General features: G+C 41.8%; 1 protein-coding gene across 2 annotated transcripts in view; it reads right to left on the bottom strand.

The window, feature by feature from the left end:
- The window catches only part of CCDC191 (coiled-coil domain containing 191), a 120,322-nt gene that overhangs the window by 85,300 nt on the left and 12,435 nt on the right, over positions 1 to 22,587 (bottom strand). Inside the window, exons 4-7 of one of the 2 annotated variants that reach the window (XM_056793488.1) lie at positions 17,150 to 17,299; positions 13,788 to 13,966; positions 8,580 to 8,803; positions 2,070 to 2,220 (exon numbers count right to left, since the gene is read on the bottom strand). In XM_056793488.1, the coding sequence (XP_056649466.1) occupies positions 2,070 to 2,220; positions 8,580 to 8,803; positions 13,788 to 13,966; positions 17,150 to 17,299 (704 nt within the window). Of the gene's footprint in view, positions 1 to 2,069; positions 2,221 to 8,579; positions 8,804 to 13,787; positions 13,967 to 14,415; positions 14,483 to 17,149; positions 17,300 to 22,587 lie in introns of those variants that run through there. The other variant, XM_056793489.1, reaches the window with a different exon arrangement.

Raw genomic sequence — 22,587 nt, forward strand, 5'->3', positions numbered from 1 at the left:
AGATGATTATGTTAAATGATCAATGGGGAGAATAGTCTCCCAATAATCATCAGGGGGGATTGTGAATCTTAAAATTTCTCAGACTCTACCTTGGAACATTATCTTAAGGTTATGGTTAAGGTTATTCCCCATTTAAACAATGGAGGTACTTGATCAGGAATGTAATGGGAACTTTAAAATTACTCCACCCATAATTAGGCATACTTTAGGGGAAGGTAAAGTTATAAAACTCCTTAGTGAACAATGAAGGTACTTAACTCATACTTATAGTGAGGCCAAAACCTTAAGCTAGGTCTATTTTTATATCTAATACAAAAGGGTGCTAAGTACCTATGAAGGTCAAATTAATCACTAAAAGGTCAGGCAACTTGCAAGGGGCAAGCTTAGCAAGAGGTGTGAAGTTCTCAGAAGACATAATCTACCCAGAGAAGGTGAGAACTAAAAACTAAGAATGGGCTGTCCTAGGAAAAGCATCTACTGTGATTGGTAGATGTAAAAATTTAGGGGAGGTGACACAAGAGAAATTTTTCTTTAAAAGGAAGGAGCTGGAGGGCTCTGAAATTAGTTCAGCTTTGGTAGCTGAATTGGAGGTCAGGAGTCAGAGGAGGCTGCTGGGTCTCTGAACACTAGAGTTTTGCTTGGAAAGATCTTGTGGTGAGTGATTAAAGACTGACTTAGTTTCTCTCTTAAAGAGAAAGGCCTAGGCCATTGGCCTAGGCCCTAGCCTTTTCCTACTATTTCCTCTTATTCTGTCTCTTTCCCTTTCCTTAATTCCTTCATTTATATTAATTAAAATCTCCATAAAACCCAGCTGACTTGGGTATTTCATATTTGGGAATTTTCCCCATGGCAACCACTTATTTTTGATATAAAATCAAGATGCTAAAAATTATCTTTACAGTTTGGTCAATTCAAAGTCTTGAAACCCATATTTTCACGGTCACACCACTGGAACTCCTCAGTATTCTAGGAAACAAGCCAGGGATATAAGTGGAAAGAAGATGCCAGCCTTCCTTGGTAGAGACAGTTTCCTCACCTGAGAGTTCCTTATACCAATGAAAACAAAGGTCCAGACCCCACTGGATTGTTTTGGTAGCTTATTTTTGTCTGAAGTCTTTTTTTACTTTATTCATCCTCCACTCCCTACCATAGAGATTTTCTGTTATGTGCAGGTCTGATGTGATCACCTGTGGCTCAGTAAACTCCAGACCCTGCCCATTGCCTCTAGGATAAAATAAAAACCCTTTGACTTTAAAAGTCCTTTACAAGGTTATATTCATTTGACTCTCACAGGTTCCAAACTTTGAGATTCATCAGTACCATATGAAGGAAAGAATACTAGCTTTAGGGTCAGAGGATCAGACTTCAGTCCTTTCTTGCTTTTCATTTTCCATCCTGGCCCTTTTTCTGCCAGGAAAACCAACTTGAAAAGCATGTCTCATCTCAGAACTTCCTTTAGCCAGAACATCCAACTATCCCCAAGGCCTTCTCAGCCCACCATATTCATTCCACCAAGCCTGCTCTCTCCTCCCACGGGTGAGTTTCTTCCACAGCTTCCATTTTGAAGAAGGTCCCAAGCCAGCCTTCACTCCTCTCCCAGCCCCTTTGCTGTCTTCAAAAACATACTCTTCCCTCTTTTCTCACACTTTTAAGCTCCCTTTTGTATGTTACCTTCCGCCATTAGAAGGGACAGTCTTTCTTTTTCACTTGTATTTGTATCCCATGACAGCTGGCATATATGAAACACTTAATAAATGTTTGTTTCCTTATTTCCCTTCATGCTGACTTACCCACATGCCCTGTACAAGCGACCTAATCTGGGCTTCAGTGTTCTCTTCTGCAAAATGAAGGGGTTGGACTAGATGGCCTTCGAGGGTCCCCCCAGCTCTAAATCTAAAATCCTGTGATTAGTCTGTTCCCACGCTCATCAGCTCCCTCCAAGTCCTGACTTCGGTTCTAATCAACTTCCACATCATCCATCACATCATCCCATTCTCCTGGAACTTCCTGTTATCCCTTAAATCACAAACTTTCCTTTACAATTCAGCATATTTAATAAGAATGCTCACCCGTTGGTTTTCCATGTTAATCGTGGCTAATTGCTCCTGCTGTTTTCTCTTTTTTTCTTTTGCTATTTTTTCTTCATTCAGCACTTGAGAGCTTTGGAAGGAGACTTTTTCTAGAAGTTTCTGAGATTTCTCTTCTTGCTTCTTCCTCTCACTGGAAAGAAAACAATCACAAACTACCACCAGCAGCAATGTTAACTAGGGATAGTCATAGCATTGTATGGTGGAGAAGTCACTGAACCATACAAGAAGGAAATAATGACCAACACTGCATGTAGTCTTGAGAAAGGTCACTTCATCTCAGTTCTCTCACCGATAAGATTAGGCTGATACCTGCCTTACCTGCCTCAGAGGTTTGTCATAACAATCAGACAGGCATCCAAGTATATGGAAAAGTATAAAATGTCATGTAAATCTAATGCCTAATATCATTGATGAGAATCTTTTTATTGAAAGATACTGGTTATTAAGTATTGAAAATAAATGACGATATATTTCTTTCTCTTTTTTTCTTTAAACTCTTACCTTCCATCTTAGAATCAATTCTGTGTATTGGTTCCAAGGCAGAAGAGTGGTAAGGGCTGGGCAATGGGGGTTAAGTGACTTGCCCAGGGTCACACAGCTGGGACGTGTCTGAGGCCAGATTTGTACTCAGGACACCTCCCATCTCTGGGCCTGGCTTTCAATTCACTGAGCCACTTAGCTGCCCCTTTATATTTATTTCTATTCTAAAATAAGTTCTATATCTTTTAGTAAGAATAGATTTCCTCAGTAAGGAGGGAAAATAAAATATTTATCAAGGACTTTTACAAGGTTATCAGGGAGAAAAGAAATAATATAAAGAAAAGCAAGGTGTTAATAAGTGAGGAAAAGATGGAATCTAGGAATGTTCTGAAATGGCTGAGCTACTCAACTACACAAAAAGAAAAACTAGATCTTAAGAGGAATTCAGAAAAGCCCCTTAGGCAATCTCAAGAAGTAACTAGCAAAATAGGCAGTGGTTGATTTTGCTCTACAATCACATTCCTCCCACCTCTGCCCTCTCTCCCATTGTTCTTTTTCATCCTCCCTGCTAGCCCCACATACTCATCCTCATTTTCAACACCTTTAAGTAAGTGTGTGGTTCTTCATTTGGATGGGGGCTATCTTGGTGGCCATGTAATGAGTGCGGGGTCTCTTCTGGTTCTAAATTTGTGATGCTCTCATTCTATTTGGGCGTGTTAAAGGCTGCCTGTGATGGGAGGTGCATATCCATGGGTCTGTATTACTTGTGTATTTTTTGTTGTATCTCTGGATGTGAGGGTATATATACAGGAAACAAAAATACATATGCTAACATTAGTATACAGGATGGAGTGGGGAATAAGATTGATTGTTTAAGTATAAATAAATGCTAGACCCTAACCAAGTTATACTAAAATCTTAGAATAATATTTCTTATAGAAATAGCTAGCATTCATGAAGTGCTTTAAGGTTTGCAAAGCTTTATGAATCTCTCATTTTATCCTCAATAACTCTGGGAGGTAGATGCTATTATTAGCATCATTTTACAGAGGAGCAAACTGAGTCACAGAAAGATGAAGAGACTTGCCTAGGGTTGTGCTGGTGTTAAGTGTCTAAGGCTGAATTTGAAATCAGATCTTCTTGACATCAGGTCCTATGCCTATCCACTTGCCCATCTAGCTGCCTTTAAATGCTAGCTATAAAAATCTTACCAAACTTCAGTGGATCTATGATCTCATCAGTATAAACTCTTCCTCTTTTTGGTACACATCATAGTCTTTCCATGCCTTCTCATCCTTTGTGATTCTTGTCCATGTAAAGGACTTGCCCAATTCTGGAAGACTTCTACACTTTTTTATATTTTGTGACGACCACTGCTATCGATCAACAGATGGTGGTGGCTCTGGCCTCAGGGTAGCTCTGCTTTCTTCATAATTCCCTTACTGATATTCCTTACAGGACTCTTTTAGAGGGGTGGAGAAGAAGGGATACTAGAATGGTCTGCCATCTCTCCTTCCCCAGCTCATTTTACAGATGAGGAAACTGAGGTGAACAGGGTTAAGTGATTTGCCCAAGATCACATAGTTACTAAGTATAGAAGGCCAGATTTGAACTCAGGAAGAAGAATCCAATAGTACACTTAAGATCTATCTAACTATCTATCCTATATCTCTCTAAACATCCATCCATCCATCCATCCATCTGTCTATCCATCGATCTCTATCCATCTCTCTCCTCCATCACCTAAATATCCACACATCCAACCATCCATCTGCCTATCTAAACATCCATCTGTCTATCCAAACATGTTTATCTATCTAGCCATCTATTTCTTTGAATAAACATTTGTCTAGCTATCATCTATCATATCTAGTTAATTTATCTATCTAGATAAATAGTAATTGTTTAGTTTTCCCCCATGTAGCACATTAGGCTGATCTCTCTTTGCATATTCATAGATCTCGCTGAGGAGGCCCAGTAGTATTAGAGGGCTGGCTGCAATCAGCATAACATCATCCACCAATAGGAGCGGCAGACAGATCTCACTGTAGGCAATCTCTTTTTCATAGGAATGCTGCACCCGATGTGCCTGAAGTAAACACCTTTGGTGAGAATGCATTGCCTAAGGGACAGCGAGGTGGCTTGGTGGAATTGAGAGCCAGGCCTAGAGTCTGGAAGTCCTGGGTTCAAATGTGGCCTCAGACACTTCCCAGCTGGGTGTGACCCTGGGCTCACTTAATCCCAGTTGCCTCGCCCTTGCGTCTAAGACAGAAAAGGAAGGAGAAAAAAAGAAAAAGAAAAGGCACTGCCTTCTTTCATGTCTCATTTAACATGAATAAGTATCAGTTATTCTTATGGTTGTATTGATCAAAGAATCACGCCTAATTGTAATATTTGTAACATCTTCCATTTGTGGATGGAGAGCTTTATCATTTCAAAAGGCGGTCTATTTTCTTCTCATATTTTCATGCAGGCTACTTTCGATTTGCCTATAAGCCGGTCTCAGATGAACAGGGAAAAGACTACACGAATGTGGGTCGGCAACCTGTGATGTTGTCTGGGTGGCCTTTGGGGGACATTATTGTCATCTGACTTTTTCCTTCTTTTGGAATCTCTTGCTGAGATCTTCTAAAATGACATCACAATGCTTCCAAGATTAGGTGGCCTCCAACTTGCATTTCCTCAGTCTGTTCTTGGTCTGGTCCAGTTCTTTCCCACTTTGTCCTCTAAAATGCTGTTTCCATTTCTTCGTGTGTGTGTGTGTGTGTGTGTGTGTGTGTGTGTGTGTGTGTGCGCGCGCGCGTGTGCATTTGCGCGTGCACGCACGGTATTCTCAGAGGGGAGTTGCACAAGGAAGTTAAGAGAAGCCTCTTGCCAGTAGGATCTGAGGTGAGCCTTGGAGCTGGGGAAATGAGGAGGCAGAGGAGAGAGGGTGCCTCAGGCATGGAGCCAGCGCATGGGAAAATGCAGAGTGGGGAGATGGCATGTCACGGACAAGGACTATCAAGAAAGCCAGTGTTGCTGGATTGCAGAGTACAGGAAGGAAGTCGAGGATAAGAAGACTAGAAAGGTAGGAAGGCGCCATGGTGTAAAGGGCTTTAAAGTCAGCCAGAGGACTTTATATTTCATCTCAGAGGGGCTAGGGAGCCGCTGAAGTGTACTCAAGGGGGGGGATGACCTGGCTGGACCTGTGCCCACTTTGGCGGCTGAATGGAGGATGGAGTAGGATGGAAGCCTGATCAGAAGACTATTGTTGGAGGGGCAGCTAGAGGGCTCAGTGGAGAGAGAGCCAGGCCTGGAGATAGGAAGTTCTGGGTTCCGATCTGGCCTCAGACATGTCCTAGATGTGTGATCCTGGGCTAGTCACTTAACTTGCTGTTTGATACACAGTATGGATTCTAAGATGAAGGTAAGAGTTTAAAAAAAGACAATTACTGCAATAGTTCAGGCATTGAGGTGATGAGGGCCTGCAGCAGAGAGGGCTGTGAGACTGGAGAGAAGGGGAGGCAGTGAAAATGGAAAACATTTGTATAGCACCTACTATGTGCCAGGCGCTATGCTAAATGCTTTACAAATATTATGTCATTTGGTCTGCACCCGCATCCTGGGAGGGAGGTGCCATTATTATTCCCATTTTACAGCTGTCCAGGAGATATGATGTTAAGGTAGAAATAATAAGAGTCGAGCAGTGAAGACTGAGGATGGCACTGAGGCTGAAAGCTTGGTGCTCCTGATGCTAAAAGGCAAGGGGGGAAGAGGAGAGGCTGTGAAAAGAATACCAATGCTCTGTTTTTTGACTGCCGAGCCTGACTTTGCTGCAGAACATCCATTTTGAGATGTCCAAAAGGCAGCTGGTGATGTGAGATTAGACAGGGTGGGATATATAGCTCTGGGAATCACCTGTACAGAGAACTGAACCAGGAGAGCCGATGCCATCCCCAGGGGAAAAAGGACAGGACAGAGAAGAGGCCTCATTGGAGACATTCACATTTCAGTGAGAATGATGTGGATGAAAATCCAGCAAAGGCAACTAAGATGGGGCAGTCAGACAGACAGGAGGAGAAGCAGGAACCTAGGAGAAAAGGGTGATCAAAAGGGATCGAAGGCCAAAGTGGTCAAAAGGACTGGGAAAATGTCGTTAGATCTGGCAGCTGAAATGAGTGGTTTGGCTCAGTTAGTGCTTGTGCCAAGCTCTCTGCATCCATCTGGTTTTGTCCTGTTGCATTTTGTTTTAGGAAGTGATTTTGCTTCTATTCTTCCACCTTTCCCTGCTCTAAAATATTTTAATTCAATATTGCCTATGGTTGCTGAATCTCTCCACTCTGGCAAGCTAATAAAATTTTTTGCTGGCTAACGGAGTCCCTGGGCTCCTTTGGTGTTCTTGCTGTAGGAATTATTTTACGTTGATGAAACTTTTATCAAGGTGAATATCTTTGGCACTTCTCACCATTTTGGAATCAATGGTTGATATGATACTTCTTTTTAAAAGTTGTCGTGCTTCTTTTCAGTGTCTTCTCATTTTTTCTTCTCACTCAGGGTCTTCTCTTTTGTCTTTCTTTTAATGTTGATTTTGATCTGTGACCTTGGGCAAGTCTAAATATTTCTAATCCTATAAGTGGAACTCCTTTCTTCCAGGGAAACCAGAGTACTTTACAGACATCATCTCATTAACTGTTATAACACTCTCTTTATGAATTTGACAGAAGGCAGGTGGCAAATAGGTTAGAAACAAACCCATGATCTGCAAAAATTTAACAGCTCTTCACTGCCTTACTAATGCCATGGAAATTAATGCTGTCTCATCCAGGAGTGGAGATCTTGGGCATCACATGATTCTAGCCTCATAGGTTATATTCATTATTCAATTCATGGTTTGTTTTAGATCCAACACAACTTCTTTCAGAGCTAAAAATTAATTTAAACAGTTGGATTGAGTAAATTAAATAGAAACTAGTAACCAGTTAAGTATTTTTTCAAACTCAGGTAGAACCACACACAAAGGAAAGAAAAGGAATCTAGGAGAAACAATAGTCTGAGAGAAAAGCAAACTAATGTATAAACTGTTTTATTTTTGAAAAAAACTATTATGATGAACTTTTGTTCAGTCATTTCAGTTGAGTCTGACTTTTTTTTATCCCCATTTGGGGTTTTCTTGGCAAAGATACTTGAAAGGTTTACCATTTCCTTCTGCAGCTTTTTTTGCAAATGAGGAGATGGAGGCAAATTGGGTCAAGTGACAATTAGTCAGTTCTTAGATAATGCTACAAAAATATATTTAAATCCTTACCTTTTCATCTTAGAATCAGTACCATCTTAGAATCAATCAATGTATTGGTTTCAAGATAGAAGAGTAGTTAGGGCTAGGCAATGGGGGTTAAGTGACTTGCCCAGGATCACAATGCTAGGAAGTGTCTGAGGCCAGGTTTGAACCTAGGATTTCCCATCTCTATCCACTGAATCACCTAGATGTCCCAATGCTACTTATATCTTACAAAAATTATTGAATTATCTTCTTTTTCATGCTGGAGAGCTTTTATTTTTGTCAGTGATAGAAAGGGAACAGTGAATTCTCCACATTCATATTTACTCCGATACCTTAAGGGTCTATAATTTCATGAGTGTGATTCATGAGTGATCCCTCTATCCAAGCAACTCACAACCCCTCCAGACCTTAGTGGACAGTCTTCATGCGTGACTAGGGCTGAAAAGAATTCATCAACAGGTGACATAAATTCTGGGTCTTTTGCAAACTCAGTTAGTCTGGGTCTCAGATAATATTATACAGTCTTGTTTAGCTGCCCCAAACTGAGTCTTTCCAGGTTGGAAGGCCTGGACAGGATTTTGTTCATTGTAGCCTTCAAGCAATCTGGATCACTGGCTCACTAAGATGAGGCATTTCACTAGATAAAGCACATATTAGAAATGAATAACCCAAAGCCTTAGGCCACTGCAAAAGGAAAAGCTTAAAGTGAGATTAAATTCTATACTTTCCCACCACCAGAACCTTACATTTTCCATGCTTCTTGCACAGTGCGTCTTCTCTCCACCATTTGTTTCCGCAACTTGACCATCTCCTTTTGAATTTCCTCTTCCTCTTTCTTGACCTTCAGAGCCTTCCTTTTTTTTTCTTCTTGTACTAGAAACTGAGCTTCCAAGAAGGCTGATTTTTTTAGGGCCTTCTCTGCCCTCTGACGCTCTAATTCCTTCTGTCTTCTTAAGCGATTTTCCTTTACCTGGAAGGGAAGAAGGCAACTGCAGTAGAAGTGGGCCATGTCCTAGGGGCATTTTAGACAATGGCAAGTGACTAGTCCAGACCTTTCAGCTACCCTTTGAGAGATGGGGTGGGGATTGTGACATGAAAATAGAAGTAATGTGCTGCTAGTTAGGCAATGTCTCAAACTCTAAAAATTCTGTTTTTAAGATGCCACTGAAAAAGTCAACAGTACTATTTTAAGAGGGCCTAGAGGCTGGAAAAGAGTTTGTTTATTAGGGTCTGAGGTGGCTTTATTTCAGATGTCCTAACTCCTGACTCATTATAGTATTCTTTCCACTCGAGACCCCAAGAAATTTTATAAAGGTACCTTAAAGCATTTGTGAAGAACTGATACACCTAATGAATCACATCAAAGGTCCATATATAATTAGGTAATAAATTTCAAAATCTTGTTTAGGTTATCTATGTGCTAATTCCGGCCCAAAGAAAGGGAATAAGATTTCAGTTTGTAGCTATATGACATTAAGGATAACCATTCCTTAGCTTAAGATGTATTCTATGCTCTCTGTCTCTGTCTCTGTCTCAAATCCTTACCTTTTGTCTTAGAATTAATGCTAAGGCAGAAGAGCAGGAAAGGAAGAAAGGAAAGGAAATCTGGGTAAGTGACTTGCCCAGGATCATATAGCTAGGAAGTATTTGAGGCAAGATTTGAACCCAGGTGCTCTTGACTCCAGTCCTGGCACTCTACTGTGGAACCTAGCTGCACCTATTCTATGCTCTCTTTACAATTAGATGTAGTTATAATTCTATTTTACATGCTGTCATTTTGTGAAAATGCCTCTGAATCTGGGTGTCACCAAGAAGCTAAAGACATGAAATTCACATTTTATCTCATTCACAGGCTCTAATAACTATGAAATAAATGAACCTTAGTTTAAGCATGTCATTAGTGCTAACTGATAGAAGTATAAAACCATTCTGTCTTAATGCACTTCCTCTACTTCCTGGGCCTATCTCTTTCTTGCAAAGATTCTGAGGAAGAAAAATAAGACTTCCCTCCTCCTGCTGAATAATTTCCCTTTTGGCAGAAGCAACAGTCTTGCACCTCTGAGGCTCGATAAGAGCAGTGGAAGATCTGTAGACTATGTTTAATTAAGTCTTGTTCCCAGAAATGAAATGGGAGAGTTTGTTTATCATCTTTGGCTGCTTTTATCAAACTTTCAGAAGCTCTAAGGGGGAATTGCTGCTGCTGCTACTGTTAGTTACAAGAGAAAACAATGGAAATTATGCGACGGGAGGCAGTACTTTGAAGGTTTGTCCAGCTGGGCAATTCTTGTTTCCATTATTCTCTCTCCTCGACACCCCCTCTTTCAGTTTTGTAGTAAAATATTTGAGGGGAAGAGAGGAAATTTTAACTCATCACCAACAGGCATAAACTTTTTTGTATCCCTAGGCCTTAGCGCAGTATAGCTAAATAGACTAGAACATAGTGAGTACTTAATAAATGTTTACTGACTGACAGACATATTAAGTATCTTTTACTCACTCAGGGCTCTTGGGAATGCAAAGAAAAGCAGTAATTTTAAGACATATTACCCTCAAGAAGTTTACGATTTAGAAGGGCAGATAAGACATGTAAAGAACAATATGATGTAATATCCAATTGGAATCTCAAATTCAACACAGCCAAAATGGAATTTTTAGTCATAATAATAGTGCAATAATTTATAGAATGTTTCAAAATTTGCAAAGGACTGTAGGGGTTACAGGTTATTTGATTTGATTCCTCTCAGCAACCTTGTGTTGTTATTCAGTCCAACTTGTATTTTGTGATCCCACTTGAGGCTTTTTTGGCAAAGATACTGGAGTGGTTTGCCATTTCCTCCTCCAGCTCATTTTACAGATGAGGAAACTGAGGGAAACAGAGTTCAATGATTTTCCCAGGGTCATACAACAAGGTAGTGTCCAAGGCTGGATTTCAACTCAGGAAAAGGAGTCTTTCTGACTCAGGACCATCAAGGTGTTTTTTTTTTCTTTTTATCCTTACTTCTGCCTTAAAATCAATACTGTCTATTGGTTCCAAGGCAAAAGAGCAGTAAAGGCTAGGCAGTGGGGGTAAGCAACTTGCCCAGGGTCACACAGCTAGTAAGTGTCTGAGATCAGATTTGAACCCAGGATTTCCCGTCTTTAGGCCTGGTTCTATCCACTGAGTCACCCAGCTGTTCATTATTATGTTATTGTTATGATTTCCTTTTTGCAGAAGAGGAAACTGAGTCAAATGGGTTAAATGATATGTCCAGGACCACACAGCTAGTAAGAATCCAAGGCATTTGACTTCCCTCCTAAACTCACCTCTCTTCTAAACTTCCCTCTTGCCGACAAGTGCCAGCATCATCCTTTTAGGTCCCAAGGTTTACAATCTTTTATCCTCAAGTCTTTCTTCCCCCCTCCTGTATCCAATCAGTTGTCAATCCTTGCTGATTCCGACTCCATGACATGTACTTCTTGCATCTGTTCTTCTCTTTCTGCTCCTAATGAAGGCATTTTCCCTCCTCTTTTCTAGGCCTATCACTTCTTTCCAAAAGTTTTGAGGAAGAAAAACAAGATTTCAGAACTTCAGCTTCTCTCACCTGAATGACAGTCACCTCCTAATTAGCCCCCCTGTTTGCAGTCTCTCCTCTCCCTTCCTCTTCCACAGAGATGCCCAAATCATCTTCCCAGGGCTCAAGCCCCCCCTCAGGAGCCTTATCCTGGGAAGGGCCATTGCCCTTGGCACCTCCCCTACACCATTCCAGCAGAAAAGCGGCTATTGGGCACCAGAATAAGATTTGAGCTCAGGACTTCGCCTTCTCTCCCCTAAGCTCCCCCTCAGGACGTCTGTCATTTAGAAGGCTGGGAGGCATTCCCGACCCTCCCCCTGGCTCTTCTCCCCCCCCCCCCCCAGCCTCGGGCCTGGCCGGCAGCCTTCCCCTCGGCCCCTCTCTTCTTCCAGCTCACAGACACGTTTTCAGGGCAGGCTTTCCTCATCTCTGGAGCTCTTTGCGCTTGCTCCCTCTTCAGAGGATTTGGCGGCTTCTCGTGGTGACAGAGGCTTGCTTTGCTCTTAGCCCTGGCAGCCAGTCGTGCCTGCTAGCTGCTTCTCCGTCCGAACGGACCCTGGGACGGAAGGCAGTGGTGTAGGAGAGCCTGAAGGAGAGGGCCAGGGACAAGGGCGACCACCCTGCTGAGGAATGGGGCCGCCTCCCTCCGGGCTCGTTGGACGGGTCTGGCTTGAGCTCCGAGCGTGGAGGCAGAGGCGGGCCAGAATTCTGGCTTTGCCGCTCTGTAGGCCCCTGGACTCCTCTCAGCTCTAGCGCCTGCCTCCAGGGGGCTGCATGGATCCCGTGAGAGGCGGGAGGCAAAGGGCCCGCTCTGGTGACTCCTTCTCCTTCTCAGTGGGTCTGGAGGAAGGCTCCGGTCCCTTCCCATGGGTCCCAAAGAGCGGGGATGAAGCGGCGCACAAGTGACTTGTGAAAGCGCTCTGGAAACCTTAAGCTGTCTGACGTCTTGAACATGTGCTGGCTCTCCAGGAAGCCTCCTCACAGCTGGCACGTGCGTGCTGCTTCTAGGTGGACGAGGTGATGGATCATTTTATCCTTTTGCCAGGAGGAAGACCCTAGGGCGCCGCTCTGCCCAGGTACAGAAGAAGAACCAGGCTTCTTGAGACAGAAGGACAAGGCCCTCAGTTTTTTCTGATGTCCAGACTACTTCCAGCGGTGTGACCCACAAGGAAACTGGGGTGGGCCTGACGTCAGTCATCAGTTCAGTCACAGCATCTCAAGTCCTAAAGCAGGTGTCAAACTCCCCTCCTGCTGCCTGAACCAGATGAGAATGTTAATGGTGAGGAGACAGCTGGGTGACTCAGTGGACAGAGTCAGGCCTGGAGACAGGAGGTCCTGGGTTCAGATCTGGCTTCAGACACTTCCTACCTGGGTGACCCTGGGCAAGTCACTCAACCCCCCAGTGCCTAGCCCTTACTGCTCTTGGAATAGATTCTAAGAGGGAAGGAAAGGGTTAAAAAATGTTAACGGGGAAATGTTTAATAAAGCCAATAAAAATACAATACTAGACAATGTTAATTTGAGATTTTCTCCTTTGTTTCTCTTTGAGTTTGACTGCATTGCTGTAAAAGACCTACGAGGTCACCTAATCCAAGCTTTAATTAAGACAAATTCATTACCTGGCAGGTCTTTGGACTCTAACTGTAAAATGAGAAATGCTTCTTGGCTAAAGAAATTTCAGGCACTAGACAAGAGGGAAGTGATTGGGGGGAGGGGGGTCAGTGAGCTACGCCCAGGACATCAAAGGAAAGCGGGTCTGAAGTAAACCTACTCTAGTCATTTTAAGATGCCTTGGTATCTGCGCGGGGGGGAGGGGAAGAGAGAAGGGCTAGGACATGGAAGGCAGCAGGAGCAGAGCATCCCAGGTAACCTCCGTCTGTGGAGAGGAAGTCTCGGGTTCCTTGTCATTCCACACGGGCTGCGTACACTTAAGGTGCCATGTGAACGTCCTCCCTTTCTGAATAAGTACCACACAATCATGACATTGAGTATACCTCGGAAAGACTCACTCGAGCTCTTGTGCTATTCTGGTATGATTCTCCTAACTCAAGCCTCGTAGTCTAGACTACCCTAACTCATAATTATAACAAGAAAGGCCACAGAGCAAAGCTAATTCTATCCATCTAGAGGAATGCATCTATCCAGTCTGTTCTCCCACCTCTGAGAGAAATCAGTATCCTGTATTCTTTCTTCCTGTTATTCTTATACTGTTGGGGGTGAACCACTCCCTGCCTTCAGCCCATCTTTCTCCTCAGTTCTTAATTTGGCTTTCATTCTAACACAATCACAGATGGTACCCTTATTCATAACAAAGTCTAAATCTTTATTGAAGCTTATTAAATGTGTTACACAAAGAACGTTTCCTGTTATCCATTTCAATTTTGTTGTTTTTTTCCCTCCCACCTGCTTATGTCTCATCTCCATGGTAAGACGGGGATCCTTCTGCTTTTTCTTTTCTTGGTTTTCTTTCATTCCAAGATCTTCCAATGTCCCAGAATCCACTACATCTTTATGGAGAAGGTGGTCCATAAACTGTTTAACCATGGAACCTTCTTCTTCCTCTTCCAAATGACTGTACAAATCTGAAAGAAACAGATATCATAATTCTAACATTCTTCACTCCCAGCTCAACTCACCCTCTGGACTGCTCCATTTTCTCCCAGCATCCTTGACCACCTCAGGATGCCTCCTTTTGGAGGCCTGTTCTCTTGAGAGGTGATTCCTGGCCAGGACATTAATTTCTCAAGTCCCCTCCCCTCCCCCCCCCCCAGCTCACTTTACATCTGGCTCAATTCGCTCTCCAAATCACTTTACTTCTTCATCAATAGCCTTGCCTCACAATGGTACTTTCTTCCTTTCCCACTTTATAGTTTTACTTTATATTCTCTTCCCCTTTTAGAATGTGGGCTCTTTTATCAGCATGGACCATCTTTTTTTTTTTTTTGTAAATACAAGATCTCCATCCCTGGCACTCAGTACAGTACCTAGCTATGGTAAGCACTTAATAAATCCTTTTTAAAAAAATACATACCTAATAATTACAAATGTAGTTCCTTTCAAAAAATAAATGCACACCTCTAAGTCTTCAGTATATTCAATAATTTGTTACCTGTAACTACAATGAAACAGATTAATCTTCATTCACCAGAAACTCCACTTAGGGATGTCACTGATTTGTTTGAATCTACTGAATCTCCATTTCTTTTAAACCTGGAGCCATCACTTTTTTTTCTAATCCTAGCTTCTAGTTTTGCATTCTGACTCTTGTTTGTTTGTTGTACCCCTGAATGTAAGCGACAAAGATAGACTTAGGAAATGCTGTGGTTCCTTTAGATAAGAGGAATGGGGGCTTTTGTTTGTTTAGTTTGATTTTCTTTTGCTTGTGGAGACTTGTACTATCTTAGAGTAATTCTGAAGTCTATGAATCAAAGCACTAGTTACTAAGAGAATTTCTAATGTGGTTTAGATTTCCTGATAAAGGAAAAAACCAAACCGCTTTGTCCCTCCTCCCTCCCTCCCCCCATGTGTTCCTTGGAGTAGATGCAAGTATATGAATGAAGCACATCCACTAAGGAAATTGTTGGTATTCTGCCAAAGACTTTTACTATATCCATCCAGACAAAGCAAAGAAATATAGGCTATATGACAGAAGTTATCAGATGGCTTCAAAGTTCACTGGACCACCATGTCCAATTAGTGTTGATTATTGAATAGAACAGTGTAAAGCTTGAAAATTTGGGAGGCAGCTAGGATGGAGAGCTAGGCCTGGAGACTGTAGTCCTTGGTTCAAATCTGGCCTCAGCACTTCCTAGCTGTGTGACTGTGGACAAGTCACATAACCTCTATTGTGTAGCTCATACTGTTCTTCTGCCTTGGAACTAATGCATAGTATTGATTCTAAGAAGGTAAGAGTTTAAAAAAATAATAAAGAAGTTTGGAGTCATTTAAAACATTTTTAATAGTGATGTCTATGAAGGGAAAAAGGGCATCCTTTTTCAGTTGGTAGCTGGAAAGGCTAGCTATTGCCTCTGGTGGCAGAATTTTCATTAAAAAAGATATCTCTTAAGTTAGAATAATAGGATGGAATCAACAGAAAAATTTGGCAGAGGCCTAAATGTAACTCTTACACTTATGTTCAAAAATCAGACACACAAGAAAAGAAAAACCAGCTTGACAACAGTTTTTGAAAAAAAGACCTAAGATCTTTGCTCATAAGCTTACTTTACTAATGTTACTACATATAGGTATATGTCTCTATATGTAACTATCCATATGGTTGTCCTTCATTCTATAGAGGATCAAAATGACATCACTGCGTTGGGTGATCAGACCACAAGTCAGGCACGAATAGCCCATATGAACATTGGGGATGAAGTGTGTGTGTGTGGTGCAACCCAGAGCTGTGCATTAGAAAGGAAGAGCCCAGAACGCAAGGGAATTCCTGCTCCCACTCTACCATGTGCACTATCCAAGGAGTACCGCTTCCGACACAGGACACTGCGGTCCAAGATGAACACTGACAAACTGTGATCACAATGTGTCCGAGAATAACTAGGGGAACTGGGAATCCTTGGACTGGAGAAGAGATGATTTAGGAGGGATTTGGGGAGTGGCTTTAAATGTCTGAAGAGCTATGATGTGAAAGATGTTCCAACTTGCGTTAGTGGGTTGAATTAGAACCGATGGGTGGAATGGATAGGAAGGCAGCTTTTGGCTTGCTATTCATATGGACAGAACTTTTTACCCTTTGGAGTTATTTGACAAACCAGCTGTCCCCAAAAGACTTGAATTTTATTACTGGATTTATTTAATCAGTTGATGGAAGACTGCACATTAGGGATATTATAGAAAGTGCTCCCAAATAAGAAAAAAAATTGGCCTCCATGAATGCTAACATTCTAGGACCCCTATAAAAATCTAAGCCTTGGAACTGGATCTCATATGGTTGTGGGTCAGAGGGTTCTTTTAAATTCTGCAGTGCAGTACTATACTATAGGGAATGCCCAGCAGTGGTCAACATCATCAGTTTTTGTTCTTTTTTTTTACAAAGATATCTACATATATATAATTTTCCTAATTACATGTACTAATAATTTTCAACATATATTTTCCAAAATTATAAGATCCAAACTGTCTCTCTTCCTCCCCTTCTGCCCCTCCCCCCCAGTAAGCAATTTAATCTGGGTCATTCATGTATTATCATACTTTTGTATCATACTACCATATTGGTCACTGCCATCATCACTCTTTGAAAAAAAAAAAAGGATCTCTCCAAAGGACATCTTCAGTTGTCAGCCCAATCCTTAAACTTGCTTTTCTGATTCCTTGCATGGTGCTAAGGTAGGTTATTAAATGCTATTTTGTGATGATTCATTAGATATATTCAATTTCAATCTCCTTTTATGAAAAGGTTTGAAAAAGACTTTAAGAATTATCATAAGTAATGATTAATAAAACATGAGAAGATAGTTTAGAGAATTAATAACTAACTGTTATGATTATAAGCAGAATTTTAAAACAATCTAATTTTAATTATAGCTGGAACTAAAACAGTATGATCTTTTGTCTCACAGAGCATCATTAATGTGTTCAGTTTCTAGCACAAGGAACTTAAATAGAACCAGGATAAATATGACCATGAAAACTAGAAATAAAACTAAGTAGGACAACGTCAAATTGTACTTTGAAAAATCCCAAATAATTCAAAGATATAGAGAGAACTCATTTAGAGCGTAGAGCTTAGAACTCTTCAGATATGTTCTCACCATCAAATTTTTCATACTTCACAGGATCAGCAACACCATTGTCTTCTGGTGAAGAAGTAACACTGGGCACAGCATCTCCATCATCTTCTTTATCACTTGCTAATTCTATTTTAAGTTTTGAGTTCATCCAGTCATTAAGCAGTTCTTGAGCTAATAAGAAAACAAAAATATCGTCTTATTAGTATTAGAAGTTATTTTAAAGGCTACGAAGGAAGAAAATCATTTACAGTCTCAACAATTCTTTTTAGTTTTATTTTGAACCTGAAAGATATCAATAAACACAAATATTTCCATATCAAGAAGCAGAAAGAAGATCTTAGTTTAAATATAGCCTCAGGCACTAAGTAGCTATGTAACCCTGGGTAAGTCACTTAGCTTCTGTTTGCTTCAGTTTCCTCATCTAGAAAATGGGGATAATAATAGCATCTACATCCCAAAATTGTTGTAAGGATTGAGTAAGAGAATAACTGTTAAGTACTTAGTACAGTGCCAGGCTCTATATAAACACATATATAAGCATTATATAAATGTTAGCCATTATTATTTTGTGAAAACACAACATTTTATTATGTACAGCATGCATTTTTAAAAAAGTAGACAACAAATTCAAAACATTAATTGGAACATTAATTTCAAAATTGTTCTGCTTGTCATGTTTCTTGAATCTCTTTTGTATATTAAAAAAAATGTTTCAATGACCTTATCTTTTTTCTTTGTTTCTGTTCCTCTCCCTCTCCCTCCCTGTTCCTCTCCCTCTCTGTCTCTCCTGCCACATGCTCTCTGTCTTTCTTTCTTGTATTGCTTCTATGTTTCTCCTCTCATTCCCAAGTTTTCCTTCCAATTTAGGAAGAAAAGAAAAATACAATAACCTTTTAAAAACAAATAAACATAGTCAAGAAAAACAGATCTACTCATTGGTTATCTCTGAAAATCTATGTCTCAATTTGTTCCCTGAGTTCCTCTCCTTTCTGCCAGTGGTGGGTAGCAGACTTCTGAAGTTAAAATTGATCATAGCATAAGTCTTTCAAATTTGTTTTTCTTCATGAGGTTATTGTACAAACTGCTCTCTTGGTTCTGCTCACTTCAGTTTTCAGTTCAGAACACTCTTTCCAGGCTTTTCTGAATATGCCTCTTTTTTTTTTTTTAAACCCTTACCTTCTGTCTTGGAGTCAATACTGTGTATTGACTCCAAGCAGAAGAGTGGTAAGGGCTAGGCAATGGGGGTCAAGTGACTTGCCCAGGGTCACACAGCTGGGAAGTGTCTGAGGCCAGATTTGAACCTAGGACCTCCCATCTCTAGGGCTGGTTCTCAATCCACTGAGCTACCCAGCTGCCCCCTGAATATGCCTCTTTTGCCATTAAAAAAAAAAATTAAACCCTTACCTTCTGTCTTGGAATCAATACCGTGTATTGGTTCCAAGGCAGAAGAGTGGTAAGGGCTGGTCAATGGGGGTCAAGTGACTTGCCCAGGGTCACACAGCTATGAAGTGTCTGAGGCCAGATTTGAATGTGGGACCTCCTGTCTCTAGGTCTGGCTCTCAATCCACAGAGATACCCAGCTGACCTCTGCCATTTCTTACAATGTAATAACATTCCATTTGATTAATATACCACATGGCTAGTTCTCAATTGAGAACTAGTTTCCAATTTTTTACTATAACAAAAAGTGCTGTTATGAATATTTTTATACAGATGGATCTTTTACTAATTTCTTTGGGGTCTCCTTGGGGTATAGGTCTATATCCATTTTTTATCAATTTTTAACTCTCATTTTTAAGATGTGGGTATAAGAAAAATAATTGCAAAATTTTGTTATCATCAAATATATATGCACACACATATATACAAACACACATATATGCAGACATTGATATCCCATGCCTATAATGAAAATAATGCTATGATAGATAATGGAGATATATAAGGTATAAGAAACAGTTCTTCCTCTCAGAGGGTTTCCAATGAAATTGAGGAGATAGGATATGAACCGGCAAAGTTAGTGCAGGGGGAACAGTAACTATAATTACACCATTTAGGATCCTCCTGGAATTGCAATCAGGACCCTAGTGTTTGAGACCTGGCCATGCCACTGACTTCCTTTATTACCTTGAGGGAGTCACTTAACTTTCCTGAGTCAATTTCCTTTTGTGTAAAATAGCTGCAGTACTTGGGGAGGTCATGTGTCCTACTGCAGAGAATCTGGATTTGGAATCTGTAGGGATGGGATCAAGGGTACAATTAAATTAAATTAAATGGATTGGGATTAGCAACTGTTCTTTTGCAAAGGAGGAGAATATGGGAATAATAAATAATAAAATTAGAGCCTCTCACTGCAAGAAATGGAATTAGAGCTCCTCGAATTAGAAAAATTTAAAGAAAGAGGGGAGGCTTGTTAAGGATTTGTTGATCCTGCCACAACTATCTGCCCCAGAGGGTTATAAACCCTGTGTCCATATCATCTACAAATCATTACTGCAACTATTTATATCACAAGCTGTTTGTAACTATGAGTGTCTCTCGATACTTTCATGATCAGTGAGAGCGCTGAAGCGTGTGCTGCCTTCAACTCATCTGAGCTCTCCCATGCATCCATCGGCGGTGCAGGGACCATCCAGTGTGCTGGGGGTCTTTCTCTAGTCTCCCTGGTATTGTGGGAATAACAAAAGCACATGTTGACCCTCTACTAGTTCTCTCTTAGTCTCATTCCATGACTGGCAGACCTGCTGGAGCAGGCATACATCTCTGGAGAGAAGTGAAGTCATGGCAGAGCAGAAAGCAACCTATCCAAGCTGGGAATGCTCTTATTTCCTGGTGGAGGGCTGCCTAGGATATCTGTTTATTGATTTTATCGGGTTTATTGGTTAGGCCAGCATTATACCAATAAAGTGATGTCTCCATGGCTCTCTTGCAGCCTGAGCTAGACCAGGACATTTAATAAATAGATTTTTTGGGGAGCTCATTATTCAGTCCATCCCTTGAATATTCTAAGACATCTTTAATTGGTTAATTGAGAAGTGATTCATTAATCTAGCTGCCCTTCCCCATCCCTGCAGGTAGAAAGGTCACATATGTTGGAAAAGAACTCTTTACCTCTTCACTTATCAACCAAATTCTATTAAAAAGGAAGACCTTGGAATTCCTTGGAATTCATAAGACAAATAAAATGTAAATGTAGCATAGTAGACAGTATCTCTGACTCAGATCCTAGACACAGGAATGCACAGTCATTCTCCCTAAAGATACATGGGAATTAATACAGTATATGAAAAATAAAATTTCATATTACCATACCCCATCCTTTCCTCATTTTTAAAGAACCTTCACTTGATGGCCAAATGCCTAGGAAAAGCTATCTACACACTTGTTGTCTACACTTCCTCCCTTCCTTTCCCCCACTTTAGTTTCTGATGCCACTCTTCTACTTTAAGTGTTCCATCTAAGGTTAACGAGCTCTCTTCAATCCAATTTCCTTCTTCCTGACCTTTCTACCACGTGTGACACTGCTGACCACCTCTCTTTCCCCTCTTCCGGGCACCCTGGAAGGCTCTTCATCCACGTCACACTTCCTATGTGGGTGGGTGTTCAGGGTTCTCTCCTCCTATCACTTTGGCTGAGTTACCCATCTTCTCTGAGATACTTCCTTTGGCGTAGAAGGAAGGGAACAGCACTTGGCAGGGAATGGGAATGAGGTACATTCAGAGGGGCTGGTATCGCAAGGAGAAGGGCCCCGAGGGGGCAGTACAGAGACGATACTCTCCGAGCTAAATTAGGGACACTCAGTGCAGCCCCGAGGGAAGCTATGCCAGGTCGGCCGGTGACTCCCAGTCGAGCACCTGACAGAAAACGCCAGGAAAAGCCCCCTTCTCTCACCTCGAAGTGCTCTCTGTGCCTTTTGTGCTGCTGAGTCAGATGGAGAAGACAGAGAAAGGATAAAACAAAGCCCACCACGAATCCGTCCTCAGGATGGGAAAGCAGGGAGGTCCGAGGAGAACAGTACTTATTTCGGTTTGGAAAAATATGAGTAAACACATATGGGTAGGGAATTGTTTTTTCTGTTTAGAGAGGAATTCAGAAAGCATTTGCTCTCTTTCTCTCTTTGAAAACATGTTTTCGGAGGGGCTCGGAAAGGCTATGCTTATTCTTCTCCCTCTTTCTCTTCCCTCTCCTATCCCCCAGCTATTGTTTATACCTCTCTAAGGGCTCACACACTCCGACTCTTTTGCTTCCTCTACCTACCCAAGACTTTCAATATAAAAGTATTGTCCAAACAGACTAAAAAAGTTGTATTTCTTACAAAAGAAAAAGATATGTTACTTCTTCTCTTAACAGTTTTCTAGATAGTTTGTGAGCATCTTCTCCTTCTCAGGTGCGTTTTGTCTAATTCTCCGTTGTGTATGCACTGTCTCTGCCCGTGAGATGAGTTACTGCTAAGAGCTGGTGAAAGTAAGGGGCAAAGCACTTATTGGATTGAACTCGTCTCTACTCGGATGACTGGAGATGTGAATATTTGCTTACGAGCTGGAATTTTCCATAAGCGATCCATGTAGTTTCATTCTAGCTTAGTGAATTGTCTCTCTTCTCGAAGAAGGACCTGTGCAAGTGTAAGTTATCCCCGAGAACGCTCTCCAAGCCCAGCTCCCCATGGAGCACGTGCCAAGGCCCAGGGTTCACGGAGAGGCTCGCTGGCGGTGGAGAGGGGCCCTCAACGCCGGGCCTGCCGGAACAGGGAGACCTCCGAACGGAGGACCGTGGAACGCCGTGCCCGACAGCCGCCACGGGACGAGATCCTGTCGAGGGGGGTGAGGGTGCCAGGCGGTGTACATGGAAAGTGGCTTCCGAGACAGGGACTTTCACACATGGAGAGGAGGATCGGGGTCAGACTGGGAAGGGATCCGAGGCCTTCTCCTACGGACCGCAGTGAAGACGGCCTGAAAGCAGGGTGCCCAGGCAGATTCTGTGCGAGATGCCTGGGGCCTAGCCTGGGGTGGTGGAGGCGGATGGGGAAAAGAACGGAATGAACAGAACACGGGCCACAGAGCAGAGGAATCTGAGGCTACGGTGACCCTGACAAACCCAGGCGCTCCAAAGGGGAATTCCGTTTTGGAGACCATGTGTAATCTTGGGTTCAGCTGCTTCTATGATAGCAGAAACTCCTCTAGAGTAATAACGTTAGTGATTAGGATAATGGGGAGGCCAACATCTATGTTCTGGAATGAACATCTTATAATATTCAGAGATCAATTCTGTTATAGCAACATTTAGGGTATAGTGTTAAGACACCTTAACTGATCTGTCAAATTCCATGTGATAATGAAGTTATACTGGGTCATTTTTTAAAACCCTCACCTTCTGTTGTAGAATCAACACTAAGTATTGGCTCCGAGGCAGAAGAGCAGAAAAGGCTAGGTAATGGGGGTTAAGTGACTTGCCCAGGGTCA

This window comes from Monodelphis domestica, chromosome 4 (assembly GCF_027887165.1).
Source record: "Monodelphis domestica isolate mMonDom1 chromosome 4, mMonDom1.pri, whole genome shotgun sequence".
In the NCBI taxonomy this organism is placed as follows: domain Eukaryota; kingdom Metazoa; phylum Chordata; class Mammalia; order Didelphimorphia; family Didelphidae; genus Monodelphis; species Monodelphis domestica.